Source organism: Emys orbicularis, chromosome 5 (genome assembly GCF_028017835.1).
Source record: "Emys orbicularis isolate rEmyOrb1 chromosome 5, rEmyOrb1.hap1, whole genome shotgun sequence".
NCBI classification, from domain to species: Eukaryota; Metazoa; Chordata; order Testudines; family Emydidae; genus Emys; species Emys orbicularis.
Window position 1 is genome coordinate 124,900,093 of NC_088687.1, and position 20,446 is coordinate 124,920,538.

Consider the following 20,446-nt stretch of genomic DNA (forward strand, 5'->3'; position numbering starts at 1 on the left):
GCAAAGGGCTAGCCATGGTAAAAATGGTTGGCATGGAGACTTTACACAAACCAGAACTGCCCAGGAAAGTCTTCAGCCATTACACAATCTATGCCTCAATGATCCCCTCCTTATCATGTCTTCAAGAAAAGGCCCAGTGACCTCCCCATGCGGAGCTCCTCTGATTAAATGGCCCCTTCTGCTCTCCCTTGGGCTTCATGGGGGTGCCAGCAGGCTTTTCAAGGGGCACCCACTGTAGTGGAGAAGCTAGGAAGCACCCACTTCCCTGTCCCCAAAATGTCAGTGAGATCATGGAAAACACTCCTGCTCCCATTGCCAGCCAGCTGCGTACACCCTAGCACAGTAGCTGGCATCATCTTAAGGGTTCTCCCCCTAGGAGATGCACTTGTGGGGAAGGTAGGGCAGCTTCAGACCAGGCTTAGGAACATTTTCTCAGTCTTGGACTGAAGTACACAAATGTAATAGAACCTGAGCCCAGGCTGAATCTTAGTGGCTTTTTGCGCATCCTACATGAATTTTTCACAGCACCCTCTAAATCAAAAAATCTCTAAGTAAAGGGTAACAATTTGTGGTCACTACAAATCTACACTATATTTGAACTAGTCATTACCAACCATGTGAGCAATTCCTTCCCTAGATAATTCTTTCAATTTATTTTTAGCCAAAACACATTTACAAAAAAATGTTGTGTGTATTGTGCATACAATATCCCTGGCCTGAATGTACACTTGTTTGCAGCTACTGGAAACAGAACAAGAAAGTACTTTCCAATCTCTGAAATTGTAGTACAAAAATAGTGCTGTTAAGGGTAAAAGAATCAGAAATTAAGGAAAACTTGGGTTGGGTGGATGTTTTGTTTTGCAATTTTAAGAATAATCAGTTACTCCCATGGAAATGCTGTTTGATTTAAAATATATTGGCAGCATATTCTTGAATATTGTCCCACCTATCTGAACTGGGCTTGTAAATCTTCTTCATGCTGGCAATTTAGTTGTGCTAAAGTGGAACGTGTTCAAACTCCTACCTGAATCAATAATTATCATCAAAGTACATTTGTTTTAGGTTCTTCTATAGCACCTGCCAGCACAGGTTATTAGTGCCTTACCTATATTGATCAATTTATCTTCACAAGGGGAAAGTATTAGGAGGAAGCAAGGCGCACAGTCTCTGTGGTAATATTCAGACCCTCTGTGTCTCATGGTTTTAAAAAAAAAAGTTGGCAGAGAGAAGGATAGTTCAGTGGTTTGAGCATTGGCGCTGCTAAACCCAGGGTTGTGAGTTCAATCCTTGAGGGGGCCATTTAGGGATTTAGTTGGGGATTGGTCCTGCTTTGAGCAGGGGGTTGGACTAGATGACCTCCTGAGGTCCCTTCCAATCCTGATATTCTATGATTCAGTAACATCCAGAAATGAACTCTGTTCTCCTGAAAGCCAGTCCAGTGCTTTAACAGCATGACCATCTCCTTCTCCTCCTAATAATGAATATGTTCTTGTGGAATCTATTAATAAAATCTTAAACTCGTTCTGACTGGGGAGGAAGAGTGATAGTCTGAGGGAACAATGATGGATTATCATAAAGCAAGACTACATTAGAAGACTCTACATAACACAGAGCACTATTGTTACGATGACCTAACAACTAGTATTAGAATGTAGGACTTATCACAGTAACTCAAATAAAAGCACACTTCCCAATACTCTACATAAGGTTTTGGAGTTTATGGAGGTTTTGGAGAACCTAGGCAGCCAACTTGTGCAAATATACGCTTTCAGCTCTTTTTGTAACCAGATTTCTTGTTCTATAAAATTAATACATCCCTTTAACTGGTGGTCTTCATTAAATAGCCCAGTTTTGATAGTACAGGACAGTAAAGAAGAATAAGGGATTAGGCGATGGGAGAGTTAAATATATGCATGAGGATGCGCTCTTCTGTGCCACAATTTTTTCTGCAACAATTGATTAGAGTAACATTCTACTTAGGTACTGATTCAGAAAAGCATCCCTGCTTGGGACAGCACTTAAGCAAATTCTTAACTGAGACTTAAAATTAAGCATATGCTTAAATGCTGTTGTGTGTAGGGATGTACATAAGTGCTGTCCTGAACCAGGGTCTCACTCTGCAATTAGACACCCATGGATGGCCCATGCTAGCTGACTTGGCTCACTGGGTGACCAGATGAGAGACATGAAATACTGGGACACCCTGGGGGGGGCGGGGGTCGTCGTCGCCGGAGCAAAAAAAAAAAAAAGAGCCGCCCCCCACCGCACCAGCTCACCTCCGCCTCCCGAGTGGGCTGCCAGGTCCTGCTTCTCCTCCCTCCAAGCGCTTGCACCGCCATACAGCTGATTCGCGCAAGCCTGGGAGGGAGGGGGGAGAAGGAGGAATGCGGCGTGCTTGGGGAAGAGGCGGGGCCAGGGCGGGGATTTGGGGAGGGATCCAATGGGGCAGAGAGGGGGCAGACACAAGCCCCCTCCGCCTGTGCGCCAGGGTGCAAAATATCGGGACAATTTGCTTCCCGACCATCGATCGGGACGCGGGACAAACAAGTAAATATCGGGACAGTCCCGATAAAATCCGGACGTCTGGTCACCCTAGTTTAATTGCAGCATAAACATTTGGGTTCAGGCTGCAGCCCGAGCTCTGGGACCCTCCCCTCTCACAGAGTCCCAGAGCGTGGGCTCTAGCCGAAGCCCAAATGTCTACACTGCAATTAAACAGCCCCTTAGTCCAAGCTTCACAAGCCCGAGTTTTTAATTGCAGTATAGACATACCGTTGATAATGTTTTGAATGTTGCTAATTGCGGATTATATAAATATGAAACATTTTGGTGCAACTTATAACAAATAAATGCACACGTTCTTGCTCTTTTGTAGCACATGTACGACTTGCAGACGATGGCACATCTTTCAATGGGAATTGTGGGCATTCGGGACCTGAATATATCAGCTGCACACTCTTGATCATAGATTAGTGCCCCGCTTCCCACCCCCAGCAGCAAAAACACCAAAATAGAAATATATGCAAATGTTACTTTTAAAAATAAAAATGAAAAAAAGTCTACAGGGTTCTTCTTAGCCTGGTCTCAGAATATTCCTACTGATTATTTTCCAACATATTCAGTAAACATGGATACTGCTCATAGCACTCTCTGCATCAGATGACATACTGCACATTCAGTTACACCTATAAAACTCATACTACATTATGGCTAATATATACTTTTTTTAACATGCATTACAGAGCCATAGCAACACCAACATTCATAACACCAGACATTGATAAATAATTGACGACCATCCAGAAGTCAGACACTTCACCTGCACAGACTTAACCATGTGTTTAAAGACCATTTTAATCAACATCATATCAAGACATACAGCATGTCTTCCTGGGTCTGTGAAAATGCCCCTTTCAATAAGAGACAGCAGGCCTATTTCTTTTCTCATTGATAACAGTTTTACGCTAACTTCAGTGGCAATACTCCCGATTTACCCTGTGTACGTGAGAGGAATATCAAGCCCTTTGTGTATCCTAGGATACTTAAGTAGCTAAACATATAAACGCCTATCATTAAACTAAAACACTATTTACTATGTGCGATAGACCCTCAATAATCAGCACTTTGTTAACTTTGCAAAAAATGGGTGATCTATCCTATCCCTTTCTTTTGAAAGACTGAAGAGATGATGTAGCAAATTCTATATTGCTAAAATGTCATTCTTGCAAAATAAACTACAGCACATTTACTTGTACTGTATGAAGTATACACATAAAACTAACCTTCAATTGACAAAATAGAACATATTACATTTGAGATGCTTTACATCCTTGAGTTTTATCATTTTTATTTTGTTCACTAATTTTCACCATTCATTAATGTGAATTAGTAAGTCTGTATTTTATTGAATAAAGCAATAGTGCATGAAATATATATACCAAGATTCTTGATTAATAACATCTCCTCATTAAAAAGAAATGTCTGAGCACCTCCTATATATCTTTAGTAATATACAATGACATTAATATACACTTCATTATTCACTACAAGAAAAAACACTATATTTGCTAGTTCCTACACAATATATTTAATAAAGTGAAAAATACAAAACTTGTAAAGTCTATATTCACTTACACTATCATGTTTCAACATCAGCATATTAAATAACATCACACAGATCAATCACTCTAACTCTATCCTTTTCTATCAGCACATCACACTGAGAAAATGCATAGAACTCTGAAGTAATGTACCCTGGGACTATATTCCTTTCCAAATTGTAACTACAGATTATTAATACACTATAGATAATAAACAGTATATATCCATTTCCATTAGAGAACGTAACAAGGGGGAAGGTTAAGGCTGGCTGGGTACTACAGATCAGGTATTGGAGTGGACTATATGGAACTGGCTGGTCCAATTATCTATTCATTTCTAGTCTTTCTAATATTTAGGTGAGTATTTCTTACAGGTATATAATTTTTGTGAAGAAAGTGTAATTTAGAGGTAGCGAGGGCGGTGTAGCTGGACTCTGCTAAACACATTTTCACCCTTTACTCTTTTATAACGGTTTGTGAATAGTCAGTTTCAGTTAACTTTATGAGAGCATGTGTATGGGCCAAATCCCACCCTGAGGTGTCTAGGTGCCAAGGTTCCCCAGACAGCAGAACTCAAGCAGTTCCACTGCCAGAGGTGGGACGGTGGCCATTTGGGGAAGCCACACAAGAGGTGCATACCCTCTACATGGCATAGATCTTAGCTCCATGGGGCCTCTTTGTGAAGAAGTGTGCAGGGAACATTCAGAGGCAGACATAGTTTAGCCAAGCATGGGACTGAGACAGAAGATCTACAGCTACCTTACAGTCCTTTGCCTTCACCCCACAGAGGGGGCTGCAGGGCCGAATAGTGTTATCCGGGTGGAAAAGCCTCTATAGGATACTGGTGCTGCCACTCTACGGCCTTTGGGAGTGAATTTCTCCCCACCCTCCCTGGGGAGCTCATCAGTGACCAGTCAACTCCTCCTGCTGAACATCAATGACCAGATTGTCCCCTAACTTAGTGGTTGAGAATCCCTGCCCTAACTGAAGGGACATTCACTATTCCTTACAGAGTTGCACTCTGTGAACACTTCATGTCCTTGTATGTCCTCTTGTAGCCATGTTACACAATGAGGTGGTTTGACCGCAGTAGTACACAGCACCATGGCATAAATTTACTGGCCAGCTGTGAGACAACCAGCACAACTGCCTTCCCCAAAGTACCCAACTCCTGCAATGAACCATGCATTTCCCAGATGTCTTGGCTCAGTCAGGGCAGCCAATGAAGAAACATCCTTCCAGAGCTGGATGGCTGCTAAGTCAGCATATTTCATTTTGGTCTTCAATTACCCCTAACATTTCTACTGTCAAGAAAGAAAACTAAAAATGGAATTGCATCCAGTCATTCTCTTCTCATGTACACTAAGTAGCAGTAAATCTCTCAGCTTTACACCCGCGGTAATAACATTCTCCTCTTCTCAGCTAAGCAAAGCACTAAACAAATGAACCTTTTAAACAATGCAGATTTCAGATACATTTTCAGTGGTTACTGAAACTCTCCCTGGGAAAGGGAGGGGAAGGCACCAGAGAGAAGTGTTGAGGTTTTGTTTGTTATGGGCACATGAGGCCTGGACTTCATATTAGTTTTCTATTTGCCAGTAAGGTACAAGAACTGCCATTTTCACTTTTGAGAAATTTCAGGAAAACGTTAGTTTTTTTCCAATGAAAGTTGCTAAAACAAAACACTCTGAAGCCAACATGTTCCAGTTGCAACATCCCACAAACCACAGAACTGCTCATCAAGACAACATTTAAAGTCCCCATTTCTCAGAGAGGGAAGGAGAATGTCTTCTCCTGAGGCATCTGTTTGAAGAGTCAGGGGAAAAATTGAAGCCAAAGCATCGCAACACTTTTGTACCATTTATGTAGTACAAATCACAGCATTTCTTATCTCCAAGAGAGCCTCAGTTCTAAGTGAATACAGTACTCAGTTCAAACAGTGAAATGATATACTGTCTCCTTTGAGGTGCTTAAGTTAATAAAAATTAATACCTGATTTAATCTACCAATCTGTTACTAAATTTATTTAAAGGTTGCTTGGCATTTCCATGATAATTCCCTACAGGGTGGGGATGAGGAGCTAAATATTGCAGCTGTTTCAGATTTCATCAGTTCAAAACTTGGTACTCTGTACAAATTGTCAGGAATCAGCAACAGATTCTAAAGGACTTTTCACTCAGTTTTAGATGCTTGTGCATAAACCCTACACAGTAAACTGCTCCATTCAAAACCTAAATACATTTAGCATTTTCAGCTAGTAACTAAGGGCCACATTTTCTAACGTGGACTCTGAAATTACTCCTGCAGTACAGCATACACATCTGTTTAAACACACAACCGTAAATTGCATATAAACAGTTTTTTTCACATGCAAATCAAGTAGCTGCACCTCTGACTTCATGATCTGAAAGTGAAAATGGATATGCACATAACTGACAAGCACAGTTCCAAAGTTTGCTTTTGAAAATGTGATGCTAAAGGACTGCTAGGATTTGGCATCCTGAAAAATTATATTAGAGTGATTGATGTAATTTTGATCAACTGCTAGATTTGAATGGATAGATTGATATGACAGTTTAGTTTAGTAAAATAAATGATACACTGAGACTTGGTTCCAGTGGTGGATTAATGCACAGGCACACGGGGCCCATGTCACAGGGCCCCAGCAAATTTGGGGGCTCCAGCAGGAGCACCGGAACCCGGGTAGAAGTGGGGGGGGTGCCCACCAGCAATGGTATTGTAGCCCCGCTCCCTGCTCCTCTTCTTCCCTCTGAGGCTCTGCCCCCTGTCCAGGCCAGAGGCTGGAGCCGCCCAGGGAGCACAGGCCGCTGTGAGGAGCCCCTGGCCCGTGTCTCCACCACCCAGGCAGCTGGAGGATCCAGGGCTCCCCACAGTGGCCCACGCTCCCAGGGTGGCTCTTACCACAGCCCAACTCTGCCGGTCTCCAGCCTGACCAGGGGGCAGGGCCTCGAGGAGGAGGAGGAGGAGCAGGGGCAGGGCCCCATGGTGAGGAGGGGGCTAAGGTCCACATCAGGCCCCACACCGGGAAGAGGCTGGCGCTGCTAGTAGGGGCTGCACTTCACAGTGGGGGAGCTGATTACCTTATCTCCCCCCCACCACGAAGCACAGCCCCTGCCACCGCTTCTCCACGCCTGCCCAAGGCTACTACACCCATGTTAAAAAGTGGGTGGGCATGGCCCCCTCACTGCCCCCCCCCCAGTTCTGGTGCCCCTAGGCCCCCGGGGTGTTGGGGGCCCCAATGTTCTTTGTGCCCAGGATCCCAATAAATCTTAATCTGCCTTTGCTTGGTTCCAAATAAATTTATCTGAAATACCCAGAATCACTAAGGTGTGTAATAACTAACCTATATAACCAAAGGATTTTATTTTCATTCTCCTTGTCCTCCCTCCCCCTTTCCTTCTTTTGTTTCTTACATGCCTTTATTTTTTCTCATCTCAAATTAGACTATAAAACTCTTCAAGGCAAGGACAGTCTCTTACTTATTGTCTGCAAAAACGGAACCATGATTCTGGTTGTATTGAGGCCTACAGGAAACAACTATCCTCTACTACAATACAAATGATAATATAATCTTAGTTTAATAGATTTAAGGCCAGAAGGAACCATCTAGTCTGACCCAGAGCACAGGCCATAGAATTTCATTCAGTTATTCTTGTACTGAGAGCAAAAAGTTGTGTTTGATTGAAGTACACCTTCCAGAAAGGCATCCAGCAATATTCACGCAGCATCCATCACACCAATACTATTTTTGTCTGCATAACAGTGCTCGGTCCTGCAGCTTCTTGCACACATGAATAGTCCCACTGAAGTCAATGGGACTACTCATACAAGAAGAGCTTCAGGATTAGGTCCCTAAATTGCACATTAACCAGACTGGCATTTATTTATCTACAAATATATTTTAAAAAACTAGAACTTTTAAGTGAAGACAGTTTCCATTCGTACTTACAGAAGCCGCACCTGGTGCCCCCTTCAAAGATGAATCCATTAGGGACCGCTCCATATCGGCGCAAATCCGAGAGCTTCCATTGCCCCATGACCGTGGGTGGAAGGTCTTTTACAAGGACTAGAATGTCATTGCAGAAGTGAAGAGTAGCCGGTCCACTGTCCAGCTTAGTGCCAGGTGCTACAGCAACATGAAACCTATGAACTATTAGGGGGCAAAAAAAATACAAATAAACCAATTAATTATGGTAGCAAACAGAAAAAAAGGCAAGCATGTTTGTAACAGAAACCAGTTTATTTAATAGTACTGTGTAGACTGAGTCCTAGCTACTATGCCATTTGGATCTACCATTATCAGATAAGGAACTCAGAGCATTTTTTCCCCCTCTAATAGTTTTGGGTAGCACCCATATAGCTTGGCAATGGCAGTAGGGTAGCCAGCCCTCCAGAATTGGCCTGGAGTCTCCAGGAATTAAAGATTTATCTTTAATTAAAGATTAATTAAAGATTATGTCATGTGATTAAATCTCCAGGAATAAGTCCAAACAAAACTGGCAACCGATCAGTTGCACAGATATTAGGCCAATTTAGCTTTTGGAGTAATGCATTCAGGCCGTGAGCCATAGTTCAGCAACATGACCGATTAGAGACAGCTTTTCCCAAACATCCTTAAAGGGTGATACGTTCCTCAGTGGTTTTGTTTCCTACCCCTATTGCCTTGCCCGAATGATTCGCCTCATGTTTAACCATCAGGACCCGAGGACAAATATATTCATTCCCCGATAACTGAACTCCAATAGGGAGTAGAATCATCCAGACATCTTGGCCACACTCTCCCTCAATTCCACTGATTGCTCAACTCTTAGCTGCATATCCCCCCCACCTCCTTTACCCTCCTTCTTCAAAATGAACCCTCCTCCGCCATGTCAGGCCTCCATAGGCACTTGCGTGGATGCTGAAATCGGAGGGTGTGAATGGAGGGTCTCACTTTGACACTTCCTGCTCTCACCCTCCGGCCTGCTCTTTAGAAAGGAGCCACTGAGCATTGACCCCTCTCTGGCTGTTCTGAGTTGCTCTGATGTTTCCTAGGCTGAAGGCGGGACTAGGAGCTGACTGAGCAGGAGGATACCGCAAGAACTAAATAGGGGTTCACTTTATGCAGGGGCTCCTACCCATCCTATTCTCCCAACAGTCACAGACTCTCCTCCCCACATGTACTATCCATGTGGTTCAGTAGACAGGGCAGCAGGCTAGGTTCTATTCCCAGCTATGCCACTGACTCATTGCCACCTTTGACAAGTCGTCCCCAATCTCAGTGCCTTGGTTTCCCTACCAGTAAAATGGAGATAATGACGCCTACCCATTTTTGTGAAGCACTTCGGGATCTATGGATGAAAGGTGCTGATTACTATTGTTATTGTTGTATCCCAGGAAGTTAGCTGATTCTCAGGTGACAGACACCTGGAAACTGACCAACTTCCTAAGGATTACCTTGATCTAAAGTATTACTATGTATTTAAAATGTATATTTATTTCCTCTGCATCACAGGCACACACTAAACCCAAAAGCTGCCTATTCATCACTAAAATCCACAGAGAAAGCACTAAAGAACCAATTCTTAGAACTATTCTTCCCTTCCCCTTGACTAGATTTTCTCACCTTTAAAATGTCAGGAGATTTAACGGCATCTGATCTTTGCTTCTCTTATAAGTATTCTGCTGTATTCTTCAATAAATTACCATCTAGCTAAAAAGCAACAAAGAGTCCTGTGGCACCTTAAAGACTAACAGATGTATTGGAGCATAAGCTTTCGTGGGTGAATGCCCACTGCGTCAGACACATGTAATGGAAATTTCCAGAGGCAGGTATAAATATGCAGGCAAGAATCAGTCTGGAGATAACGAGGTTAGTTCAATCAGGGAGGGTGAGGCCCTCTTCTAGCAGTTGAGGTGTGAACACCAAGGGAGGAGAAACTGCTTTTGTAGTTGGCTAGCCATTCACAGTCTTTGTTTAATCCTGATCTGATGGTGTCAAATTTGCAAATGAACTGAAGCTTAGCAGTTTCTCTTTGAAGTCTGGTCCTGAAGTTTCTTTGCTGTAAGATGGCTACACAATAGCAGATGTAAAGGTAGCCATCTTCATTTGATAACTTCCCTAAGGTCCTAACAGAATTAGCCACAAAGTAATTCAAGAGAAATGTAAAAGGAAGCTAGAGAGAGAACTCACCATACCGTTACTTATGGCCTGGCCCCAAAACACTGCTGGGGAACAAATCTACGTTCAGGTGACGTTGCTTGTCCGCTGTGTGATTATGTAACACCACTTATTTAGAAAAATCCAATACACTACCAAGTGAAACCAAATCATCACTGATTATAGAATGTTCCTTGTTCAGTCTTACATCAACTTAGACATCCCTTGGAGGTTACTTCTGTTTGTACAAGATGGAGCTTTGTAAGTAGCCCTAGGTTAGAGGCTACCAGACTGTGAGCTTAGTGGTTCTGTTCCACCGCATCTAAATGATGAACAGGGTAACAAATGGTTGCAAACTCCAATGGCTGCATAAATCAAAGATCTGCAGCTAGAGTTCCAGAATCACCCTAAAATGTGCCAAGTCAACACCTAGATTTAAGCACCCCAAAATTTGAGGAAAGTTTAGATCTGGATAGAAACTTTGTGGTATAAGCCCAGCTCTGATGTAGCTGTAGAAAGCAGCAGTTTTTCCTACCTGAAATGTAACCTTTTCAGTGTAGTCCCCAGATCTCCACTCCCACTCTACACAGGAATACAGAACCTGCTCAGTTATACTTAGGATCCTCTGTTGAGATGTGTCTGCATTCCTTATTTCCTTTAACATCACTATCCTTTCCCCTGCCCTTAGTCCTTCTGTGACCTCCTGTCCATCAACATCCCTGACATCTCTGCACCCGTAGGCTTACTCTCTCATTTTCCTCAGTTTTATAGTTGGCTCCCTTAATTCCACTGGATCCTCTAACCCTGACTCTCTTGCCTCTCTCTCCCACCATCCATCTCACTAACCCCCTCTGTATCTATTCCCTCTGCAGAACACTTCTGGAGGAAACCCTCTACTCCAAGTTCACCCACTCCTCCTTCTGTTCTGCCATCTTCCTTGAAAAATAGCTCCACTTCTCCTCCCTAATGGCATTCCATACCTATAACCCCCAATGCTCATTTGCCACCTTTTACTGCCCCCTCAAGTCCTTAACCACCATCCTTAAATTCATAGATTCAAAGGCCAGAAGGGACCCCGCTGACCATGTAGTCTGACCTCCTGCATAGCACAGGCCATATTACCTCCCCCTCAGCCCAGGAGCTTGTTGACTTCAAGGAGAAAATTGTCAGGTTCTCATGTGAGTTCCTCCATCCCCTCCTAATATCCTTTCCTCCTTTACCTCAGGGCACGTCTTCACTACCCGCCGGATCGGCGGGTAGCAATCGGTCTATCGGGGATCGACTTATCGCGTCTAGTGAAGACGCGGTAAAATCGATCCCCGATGGCTCTGCCGTCGACTCCGGAAATCCACCGCGGCAAGAGGCGGTAGCGGAGTCGACGGCGGCGCGGCAGCGGTCGACTTGCCGCCATCCTCACAGCCAGGTAAGTCGACCTAAAATACGCCACTTCAGCTACGCTATTCACGTAGCTGAAGTTGCGTATCTTAGGTCGACCCCCCGCTGTAGTGTAGACCTAGCCTCAGTCAGACTCTGAGGTCTCTTGCTCACTGTCCGTTTCCAACCCCTCCTCCCCCTCTCAGTTTTGCCCCATGGCATACAAGAACATTTTATTATCCCCATCCTCAAAGAACCAAACCCCAAACAACTACTGTCCCATTTCCCTGGTTTCCTTCACATCTAAACCGAATGGACGGTGTACATCCACTGCCTTAACTCCCTCTCCTCTAAATCCCTCCTGAATTGCCTCCTGTCTTGCTTCTGCACTCTGTGCTCCATTGAAACTGTTCTCCCCAAGGTCTCCAAAGAGCTTTTCCTGACCAAGTTTTACATACTCCATTCGGTCCTTTCAATAAGCCCTGTCCTTCACTCTGCCAACTGTGCCAACCTTCATGCATCTCCAGTTCTTTCCCCCACTCCCATCTCCATGCCTTCCACACTGCCCCCTATGCCTGAAACAACTTCTCTATCCTGATATAGCAGGTTCCCCCTACACCTCATTCAAGTCCTTCTTAAAGGCTCACTTATACCACACACACACCCCAGGCACACAAAGTTATATCACATGTTTTCCCCACCCCAACACTGCATTAGAGTGAGATCAGACAAACCAAACAATCCCTGCCAACCTTGCACCCTCCTCCACCTTTCTCAGTGCATCTATTATCATCTGCATTTGTCTTTTAGACCAGTGTTTCTCAAAGCCGGTCCGCCACTTGTGCAGGGAAATCCCCTGGCGGTCCAGGCCTGTTTGTTTACCTGCCGCGTCTGCAGGTTCGGCCGATCACGGCTCCCACTGGCCATGGTTCGCTGCTCCAGGCCAATGGGGGCTGCGGGAAGGGCGCCCAGCACATCCCTCGGCCCGCGCCGCTTCCCGCAGCCCCCATTGGCCTGGAGCTGCGAACCGCAGCCAGTGGGAGCCGCGATCAGCCGAACCTGCGGACGCGGCAGGTAAACAAACCGGCCTGGACCACCAGGGGCTTTCCCTGCACAAGCGGCGGACCGGCTTTGAGAAGCACTGTTTTAGACCTTCTCAGGCAAGGGCTGTCTTTGTATAGTGACAAGCCCAATGCCAACACTTAATAGGTGATAAACTATACATAAATAATAATGATCGTCAGTAATAATAAATATATGTCCTCATGCTTTACCAAACACTAAAAGCCAATCACCCTGGATTATCCCCATATAATAAATTCTCAGCCACTACAATGCATTTCAGAGCTTCAGAACTGAAAATGAAGGACATACTAGAATAAAGCTAAACATACAGGTGAAAATGGCATCTTTACTGTGAGATTCTCCCATTACATGTATTTGAGAGGGGGTGTTCAGCAGCACTGCACATTATCTAGTTCATTGGACAGAACTGGGGAGTGGGAGTCGGCCATTCCTGGGTTCTAATCATGGCTCTGGCACTCATAGTTTTTGTCCTCCCTGAGCACAAGGATTTGTCATGAATCCATGTGCTATAGACACAATTAAAAGCTAAAGCTGACAAATCCCTGACCCGGAGAGCTAGGACTACAGCCCTGGCCTCTCACCTCCAAAAAACACAAGCCTTTAATACCTGAGCCAAAGAAGATAGTAGAAGCACGTTGACAGTTATTACCTTACTCTCTCTGTGGCACACTTCTAGTGGGCAGTACACACATGTTACACACTGCATGTGACAGCTGATCTGGAGCTCACAAGGAATGAAGGCTCTTTGCTCCAAGGCCAGGGACAATCTGGGCCCTTTCAACTAAGGTTTTGTTTGCGTTCTTTCCCAAAGAGAAGAATGTGACAAGACAAAGGTTACCTTCCCCCAAACTGTAGCGAATCCGTACATCCCACGCATACATAATTTCCTTGTTGTCAAATCCCAGCATCACGACTTGAGATAGACAGATGATAGCAAGTGTGTGATTTAAGCCCTCATAGGAGAGCCCAGGATCCAGGCCACAGATGTCTTCTAAGGTCACGCTGCTCCTCTCCTTATGTCCTTTGGCTCGCTCAGATTTATCCTTGTACACCAACATGACTAAACAATCTGAAAGAAGCAGAGCTGTCAGAGAACCTGACGCGTAACGGAACACAATTATCAGTACTCAACTTGAGAAAACACTTTTGGCAACTGTGCCATAGGCTGGCTCAATTCAGTTTTCACTCTGTGGAGACTACTGAAAAAAATTGTAAGAAGTGAATATTCTCCAGGCTGTTTTTAAGGTGACTTAAGATAGACAGGGAAGAATACTTTTTACAGATTAATGTGTCTCTCTGGAATTCTGCCTTTCAGCTTTATTTCCTGTCAAAACTATGCTTAAATCATGATTTTTAAAGTTATAATCTTACTTTTATAACAATGAACAAGATCAAGGGTAAAGAATCTCTTCTGGATAATGCCAATAATGGATCAGGTAGAGAATCACTTAAATCTATGCCCTCTCATTTTTAGCTAGCATTCACACTCATATTTCCTTTCTTAGAATTCACTGTGTTCTGAAGTGTAGTATTTGATGTAGGGCCCAAATCCTGCAATTCCCTGTGTGTGAATGGACTGCTGAGCCTGGGCAGAGCCCCACTGACTTCAGGGGGCACCATGCAGGCACATCAGTCCCCTCTTGCACAAGAAGTTGCAAGGTTTGGGCTTAAATTGTATAAGTCAACATTTGATGCTTTATGTTCAATTTCTTTTTATTCATGGTGACTGTGTGAGCCCCTGTAGGATGTGTCCAGGACTTGTATTATTTGCTTAAGATTTTCGTTTGTGTTTTTATTTTGATGCTATTATACTGTTGGTATTCTTTTGATAACAGTAATTGTTACACTTTTTAAATTATGTTTTAAAATCTAGTCTCACTGTAAGTTCCATCATTATGACGGTCTTCCTTATCTCAGGCTATGCAGTGGTGCGACAGACTGTACACCCCTGTATTCACCCCTTGCACACTACTGTAATAATCTTTGTATAAAGTATGCCTTGTGAGGTATCATTTGAAAACTTAATTTGCTGGTCGTTACGGTCCTGGTAAAATATCTCTAGCAACACTATATGTAAAGTTACAAAATTCCACTGTATGGTGTTACTAAAACATATTCCAAGTCTGGGGAGTGGTCAAACCAGTTCCTCAGAGACAAAAGGTGTAAACAAGATCAATGGGCCATTATTTACTAAGGGTACGTCTAGACTACCTGCCGGATCGGCGGGTAGCGATCGATCTATCGGGGATCGATATATCGCGTCTTGTCTAGACGCAATATATCGATCCCCAAACGCGCTCCCGTCGACTCCAGAACTCCACCAGGGCAAGCTGCGGTAGCGGAGTCGACGGAGGAGCCGCGGACGTCGATCCCGCGCCGTGAGGACGGGAGGTAAGTTGAAATAAGATACATCGACTTCAGCTACGCTATTCCCGTAGCTGAAGTTGCGTATCTTACATCAACCCCCACATACACACACACACACACACACAGTGTAGACCAGGCCTAAATGGCCATTCTTTAGCAGGAAAGGGGACTTGGGCGAAAAATCTACATTTTAGCAAAGAAACAGCATAGTATTCCCGTCCACATAACTTTTTGTCTCCTGAATCTCAGCTGGAGATGCTTCTCAAAGGAGGAAGAGGACTATAAAAAGAAAGGGGAGACATCCAAAGAACACCCCTCCCTCTGTCTATTGAGTCACTGCACTAGAAGGAACAAAGGAAGCAGCTGTTAAACAGAAGAAGGGGTCCTGGTCTAACAAGTTTGGCCAGTAAGACTGTTGAGAACATGTGGTGGGAAAAACGTTTACTTTGAATTTAACATTGTTTGTTAAGTTAGGCATTAGTTGTGTTTTATCTTTATTTTTCTTGTAACCATTTCTGATTTGTATGCCTCATTAATTGTAGTCACTTAAAATTCAGCTCTTTGTTGTTTTATCTAAACCAGAGTGTTTGAATTGAAGAGTTTGGGAAACTCCACTTGGGATAACAGGATTTGTGCATATCATTTGTATTATATGAGCTTGTACTGTCCAGGAGAGAGCTGGGCAATACAAGACATACATTTCTGGGGAAATATCTGGGACTGGGGAGTGTGCTGCAGTATAGTTCAGGCTGGTAAAAACCAGGGTGCGACTGGCAGGCCTCAAGTGCACACAGACATAGCCTCTAGCATGTAAGTCACTCCCAGCTATTTGTGAGCAATCCAGGAGTGGAGGCAACAACAGAAAGCAGTGTAAAAGACACCACAGGTTAGAGAGCACGGGTGACACAGCTACTCACCAGTTTAGATTGTACCCTGGGTATGGCAATGGCATAGTGTCAGGACAGTGGGATGGTCAGCTGTGATTGGAGCTGGAACAGGCACAAGCATGGTCAGGAGCATACATCAGAGCTACCAGGCAGTAGGGCGTATCCCTGACAACTTAGTGACATTGAGTGGCTGCTTTCATTAGGAGCCTACCTACCTAGCTTGGGGTCACCTGATTAGACCCCTGCTTGGGGATTCACTGGACCCTTAGGACTCCCAGGTTTACCTCAGATGACTCATCAGACTCAGGCTCACGGATGACTCATCACACAAAGGCATCAACACCTTGCAGGGCTAACCTCTTCAAATCACTGCGGTAATTTACAATGTGCAAGTGGGCAGTTACACCTGCTTGCAGCCCCACGGACATCAAGGGGGCTTTTTGTAGGCACATCAGCCCATCTATGCACTGTAAAGCGCAGGTCCAGGGCCTAAGTCAACTGAAATTCATGACCCTAGGATTAACACACATTAATGTACACATTTTGTATGCTTTATAGCCATGCATACGGTTTTCCATGTGCTTCATGTCATAACCAGCAATTTCCTTAATTTCCTAAAATTAAGGTATTAAATATTAAAAGAGCTAGTGTTGAAATCAGTAGTAAAAGTAGTACATCTTTGTGATGCTCTAAATTTAATGAAAAACATGTTTTTAACTTGATAATGTAAAAAACCCCTACAACATTCCTTATCTATGTTACAAATAACACCACTATTGCCAACTCCATGCAGTCAAAATTCATGAATTAGGCCCCCAATCATGAGATTTTAAATATAACAGATTTGGGGTTCTTTTTGTTTGCTTTCTGGTTTCAGAAATTTTAGGCTATACTTGAGGAAGCTTTTTCTCCACAACCGTGAAATATACTTTGAAAAAGAAAAAAGAAAGAATGAGACATAATCATATGATTCCAGGAGCTACGGGTTCAAGAAAAATACCCAATATGATAAATCTCACAATAAAAACCAAAAAGTGAGCAAGACTGTAACACCATAGTTTATTAAAATGAAAAGGATTCTTTTTTTACAATTTTTTTTTGCTTTTCACTACTTATGAGATTCAAATTGTCACTCCCCGGTTTCTCAGACTAAATTTCCATTGACTTCATTAGGAATGTTGCCTGAGTGAGGGCTGCAAAGTTAGGACAATATCATTCATTCATTATTTGCATTTCTTTCAGCTTTGACAGTGAAAACAGATGAGCCAGTAGTAACCCCTTTGTTCACGATCAGCGTCACTCTTTGAGTTCTAGCAGAACACTGCAGTGTTTGAATTATAGACACTTCAGGGGGATATTTCTTTGTTTAAAAAAAAAATCTAGTGGATCTTCTTTAATATCATAGAAACATTTGTTTTGGTTTTAAATTTTGTAAATTTTTCAGGTTTACAAAATGTAAAATTGGCAACAGTTTGTCCCAACAGTCTCTGGTGTGGAAATGGAAACAAACCCCAATCCTACAACCCAATTCTCATGGGCAGACTCCTGAGCCTGCATGCAGTCCTGTTGACCCCTATGTGACATTAGTTCCAGGGTTAAAAGTGTCCAGGGTTTGTCTGCGCTATCAGAATGCAAGATGGGAGCCACTGTTATTAATAAATATTATGGTTGCCATGTTGTCAACTTTTATTATTTGTTGCAGATGTTGCAGCCTGGACAGGAGCTCAGACTCTGAAGCTGGGCAGGGCCTCCAGAGCCTGAGCTGAAAATGCCATCAAGACTAAACACAGTAAAAGAGACAGTGAGAGACAAAAAGACATCTTTTAAAATTGGAAGTCAAATGCTACTGGAGAAAACAGAAAGGAGCATAAATTCTGGCAAGTCAAATGTAGAAGTATAATTAAGCAGCCCAAAAATAAATTTGAAGAACAATTAGCAAAAGAGTCAAAATCTAACACCAAAAAATGCTAAGTACATAAGAAGCAGGGGCTACTGAACGATCGAGGTGCTAAAGCAGCACTCAAGGAAGACAAGGTTGTTGCAAAGAAGCTAAATGAATTCTTTGCATCAGATTCCCACGCCTCCCTCAGCCATTCTTTTTAGGTGACAAATTGAGGACCTGTCCCTGGTTTAGGGATCTATAGAGGACATTTGGGAACAAACTGATAAAGTGAACTGCAATAAAACACCAGGACCAAATGGTATTGACCCAAGAGTTCTGCAGTTTCATATTTGAATTCCTTCAGAACCACTAACTATGATATGTAACCTATCACCCAAATCAGCCTCTGTACCAGACGACTAGAGGATAGCTAATGTTATGCTGATTTTTAAAAAAGCCTCCAGAGGCTATACTGGCAATTACAGACCAGTAAGCCTTAACTTCAGTACCAGGCAAATTAGTTGAAACAATAGTAAAGAACAGCATGATCAGAGACATAGATGAACACAGTATGTCGGGGAAGAGTCAACACTGCTCTAGTAAAGGAAATCATGCCTGACCAATCTACTAGAATTCTTTGAGGGGGTCATAAGTATGTGGACAAGGGTGATCTGTTTGATGGAGTGTACTTGGACTTTCAGAAAGCCTTTGGCAAGGTCCCTCACCAAAGCTCTTATAAGTAAGCAGTCATGAGACAAGGAAGGAAGGTTCTCTCATGGATCCATAACTAATTAAAAGATCGGAAATTGGATAGGAATAAAGGATCAGTTTTCACAATGGAGAGAGGTGAATAGCGGGGGTCACCCAAGGATCTGTACTGGGACCTGTGCTGTTCAACATAGTCATAAATGATCTGGAAAAAAGGATAAACAGTGAGGTGGCAAGGTTTGCAGACAATACTAAGTTACTCAAGATAGTTAACTTCAAAGCAGACTGTGAAGAGTTACAAAGGGATCTCACAAAACTGGGTGAGTGGGCAACAAAATGGCAGGTGAAATTCAATATTGAAAAGTGCAAAGTAATGCACACTGGAAAAATATAATCCCAATTATACATACAAAATGATAAGGTCTAAATTAGCTGTTACCACTAAAGAAAGAGATCTTGGAGTCATCACAGATAGTTCACTCATCCGCTCAGTGTGCATGGGCAATCAAAAAAAGCTAACAGAATGTTAGGTACCATTTGGAAGGGGATTGATAATAAGACAGAAAATATCATAGTGCCACCATATAAATCCACTGTAAACCCACACCTTGAATACCGTGTGCAGTTCTGATCATTCCATCTCAAAAAAGATATTAGAATTGGAAAAAGTACAGAGAAGGCAACAAAAATGATATGGGGTATGGAACAGCTTCTATATGAGCAGAGATTAAAAAGACTGGACCTGTTCAGCTTGGAAAAGGGACAACTGAGGGGAGGTATGATAAGGTCTATAAAATCATGAATGGTGTGGAGAAAGTGAATAAGGAAGTGCTATTTATCCCTTCACATAACACACAAACCGGGGTCCCCAATTAAATTAATAGGCAGGAGGTTTAAAATAAACACAAGGAAGTACTTCTTCACACAACGCAGAGTCAACCTGTGGAACTCTTTGCCAGGGGATGTTATGAAGGCCAAAAGTGTAACTGGGTTCAAAAAACTGGCACTAGTCACTGTCGGAAGACAGGATACGGGACTAGATTTACATTGGTCTGAACTCGTATGGCTGTTCTTATGTTCATTAGAACATATCGAACCATAAATGAAATTCTTACATTAATTGACAGCTTAGTCAAATACGAAATAGTGTGGTCTACACTGCCAAATTGTTCATCTCAGATCAGGTTTCCTAGCTGAATGCTTCACAGTAGCTACTGTTGCATAATCATTCTGTGTTGCACCTTTGGTTTTCAATATTTGGTTTTGTCACCTTTTGTTTTAACCTCTTCCTAAAGATGTTTTAATAGACAACATCTATACAACAAAATGAAACATCACAATCTCAAGGTCTCACTGGAGGAGTGCATTCCACAAACGTATCGGGATCCACAAGGAAAATTAGTGCAGCTTACCACCTCCTTTGTCCTTGATACAGAAATGCACCCCAGCCCCATCCACAGGGTGCAGATTCCCTTCCCAGCAGGCTGTGCTGTCTCTTAAGTGAAATAAATGGATAATCTCAAGCAGGGATCTTTAGATTTAACTTCCATAGCTCACACTTACTTCCAAGCGAAACAACAGGAGCTGCATGTGCTTGTTTTTTATGAATGTTAGGTGTGGCGCTCTGACGCCTGGCAACTTGCCATTAGAGGGCTCAGTTGGGCAAAGAATGGGCATCCCTCCAAAGAGGTGAAAAACAGCTGAAAAAACTGCATTGTACATTAACTAACAGAAAGCCTCACAGACATTTTGGATTGCATTCTTGCACCTGTTAGCAGAAACAGCTGCAAATGCAAAATTTAAGAGCTTTACCATATAACTGTCTAAAGAAATGAAAACTAAAAACACATCAAAGAAAGGGCACCCTGGTTTATGGACATTC

The 20,446-nt window shown here is 43.1% G+C and overlaps 1 protein-coding gene across 1 annotated transcript in view; it reads right to left on the minus strand.

Annotated features, from left to right (window-relative positions):
* The window catches only part of DOK7 (docking protein 7), a 93,558-nt gene that overhangs the window by 71,207 nt on the left and 1,905 nt on the right, over nt 1-20,446 (minus strand). Inside the window, exons 3-4 of the mRNA XM_065405579.1 lie at nt 13,559-13,789; nt 8,071-8,271 (exon numbers count right to left, since the gene is read on the minus strand). Of these exons, the coding sequence (XP_065261651.1) occupies nt 8,071-8,271; nt 13,559-13,789 (432 nt within the window). The remainder of the gene's footprint in view (nt 1-8,070; nt 8,272-13,558; nt 13,790-20,446) is intronic.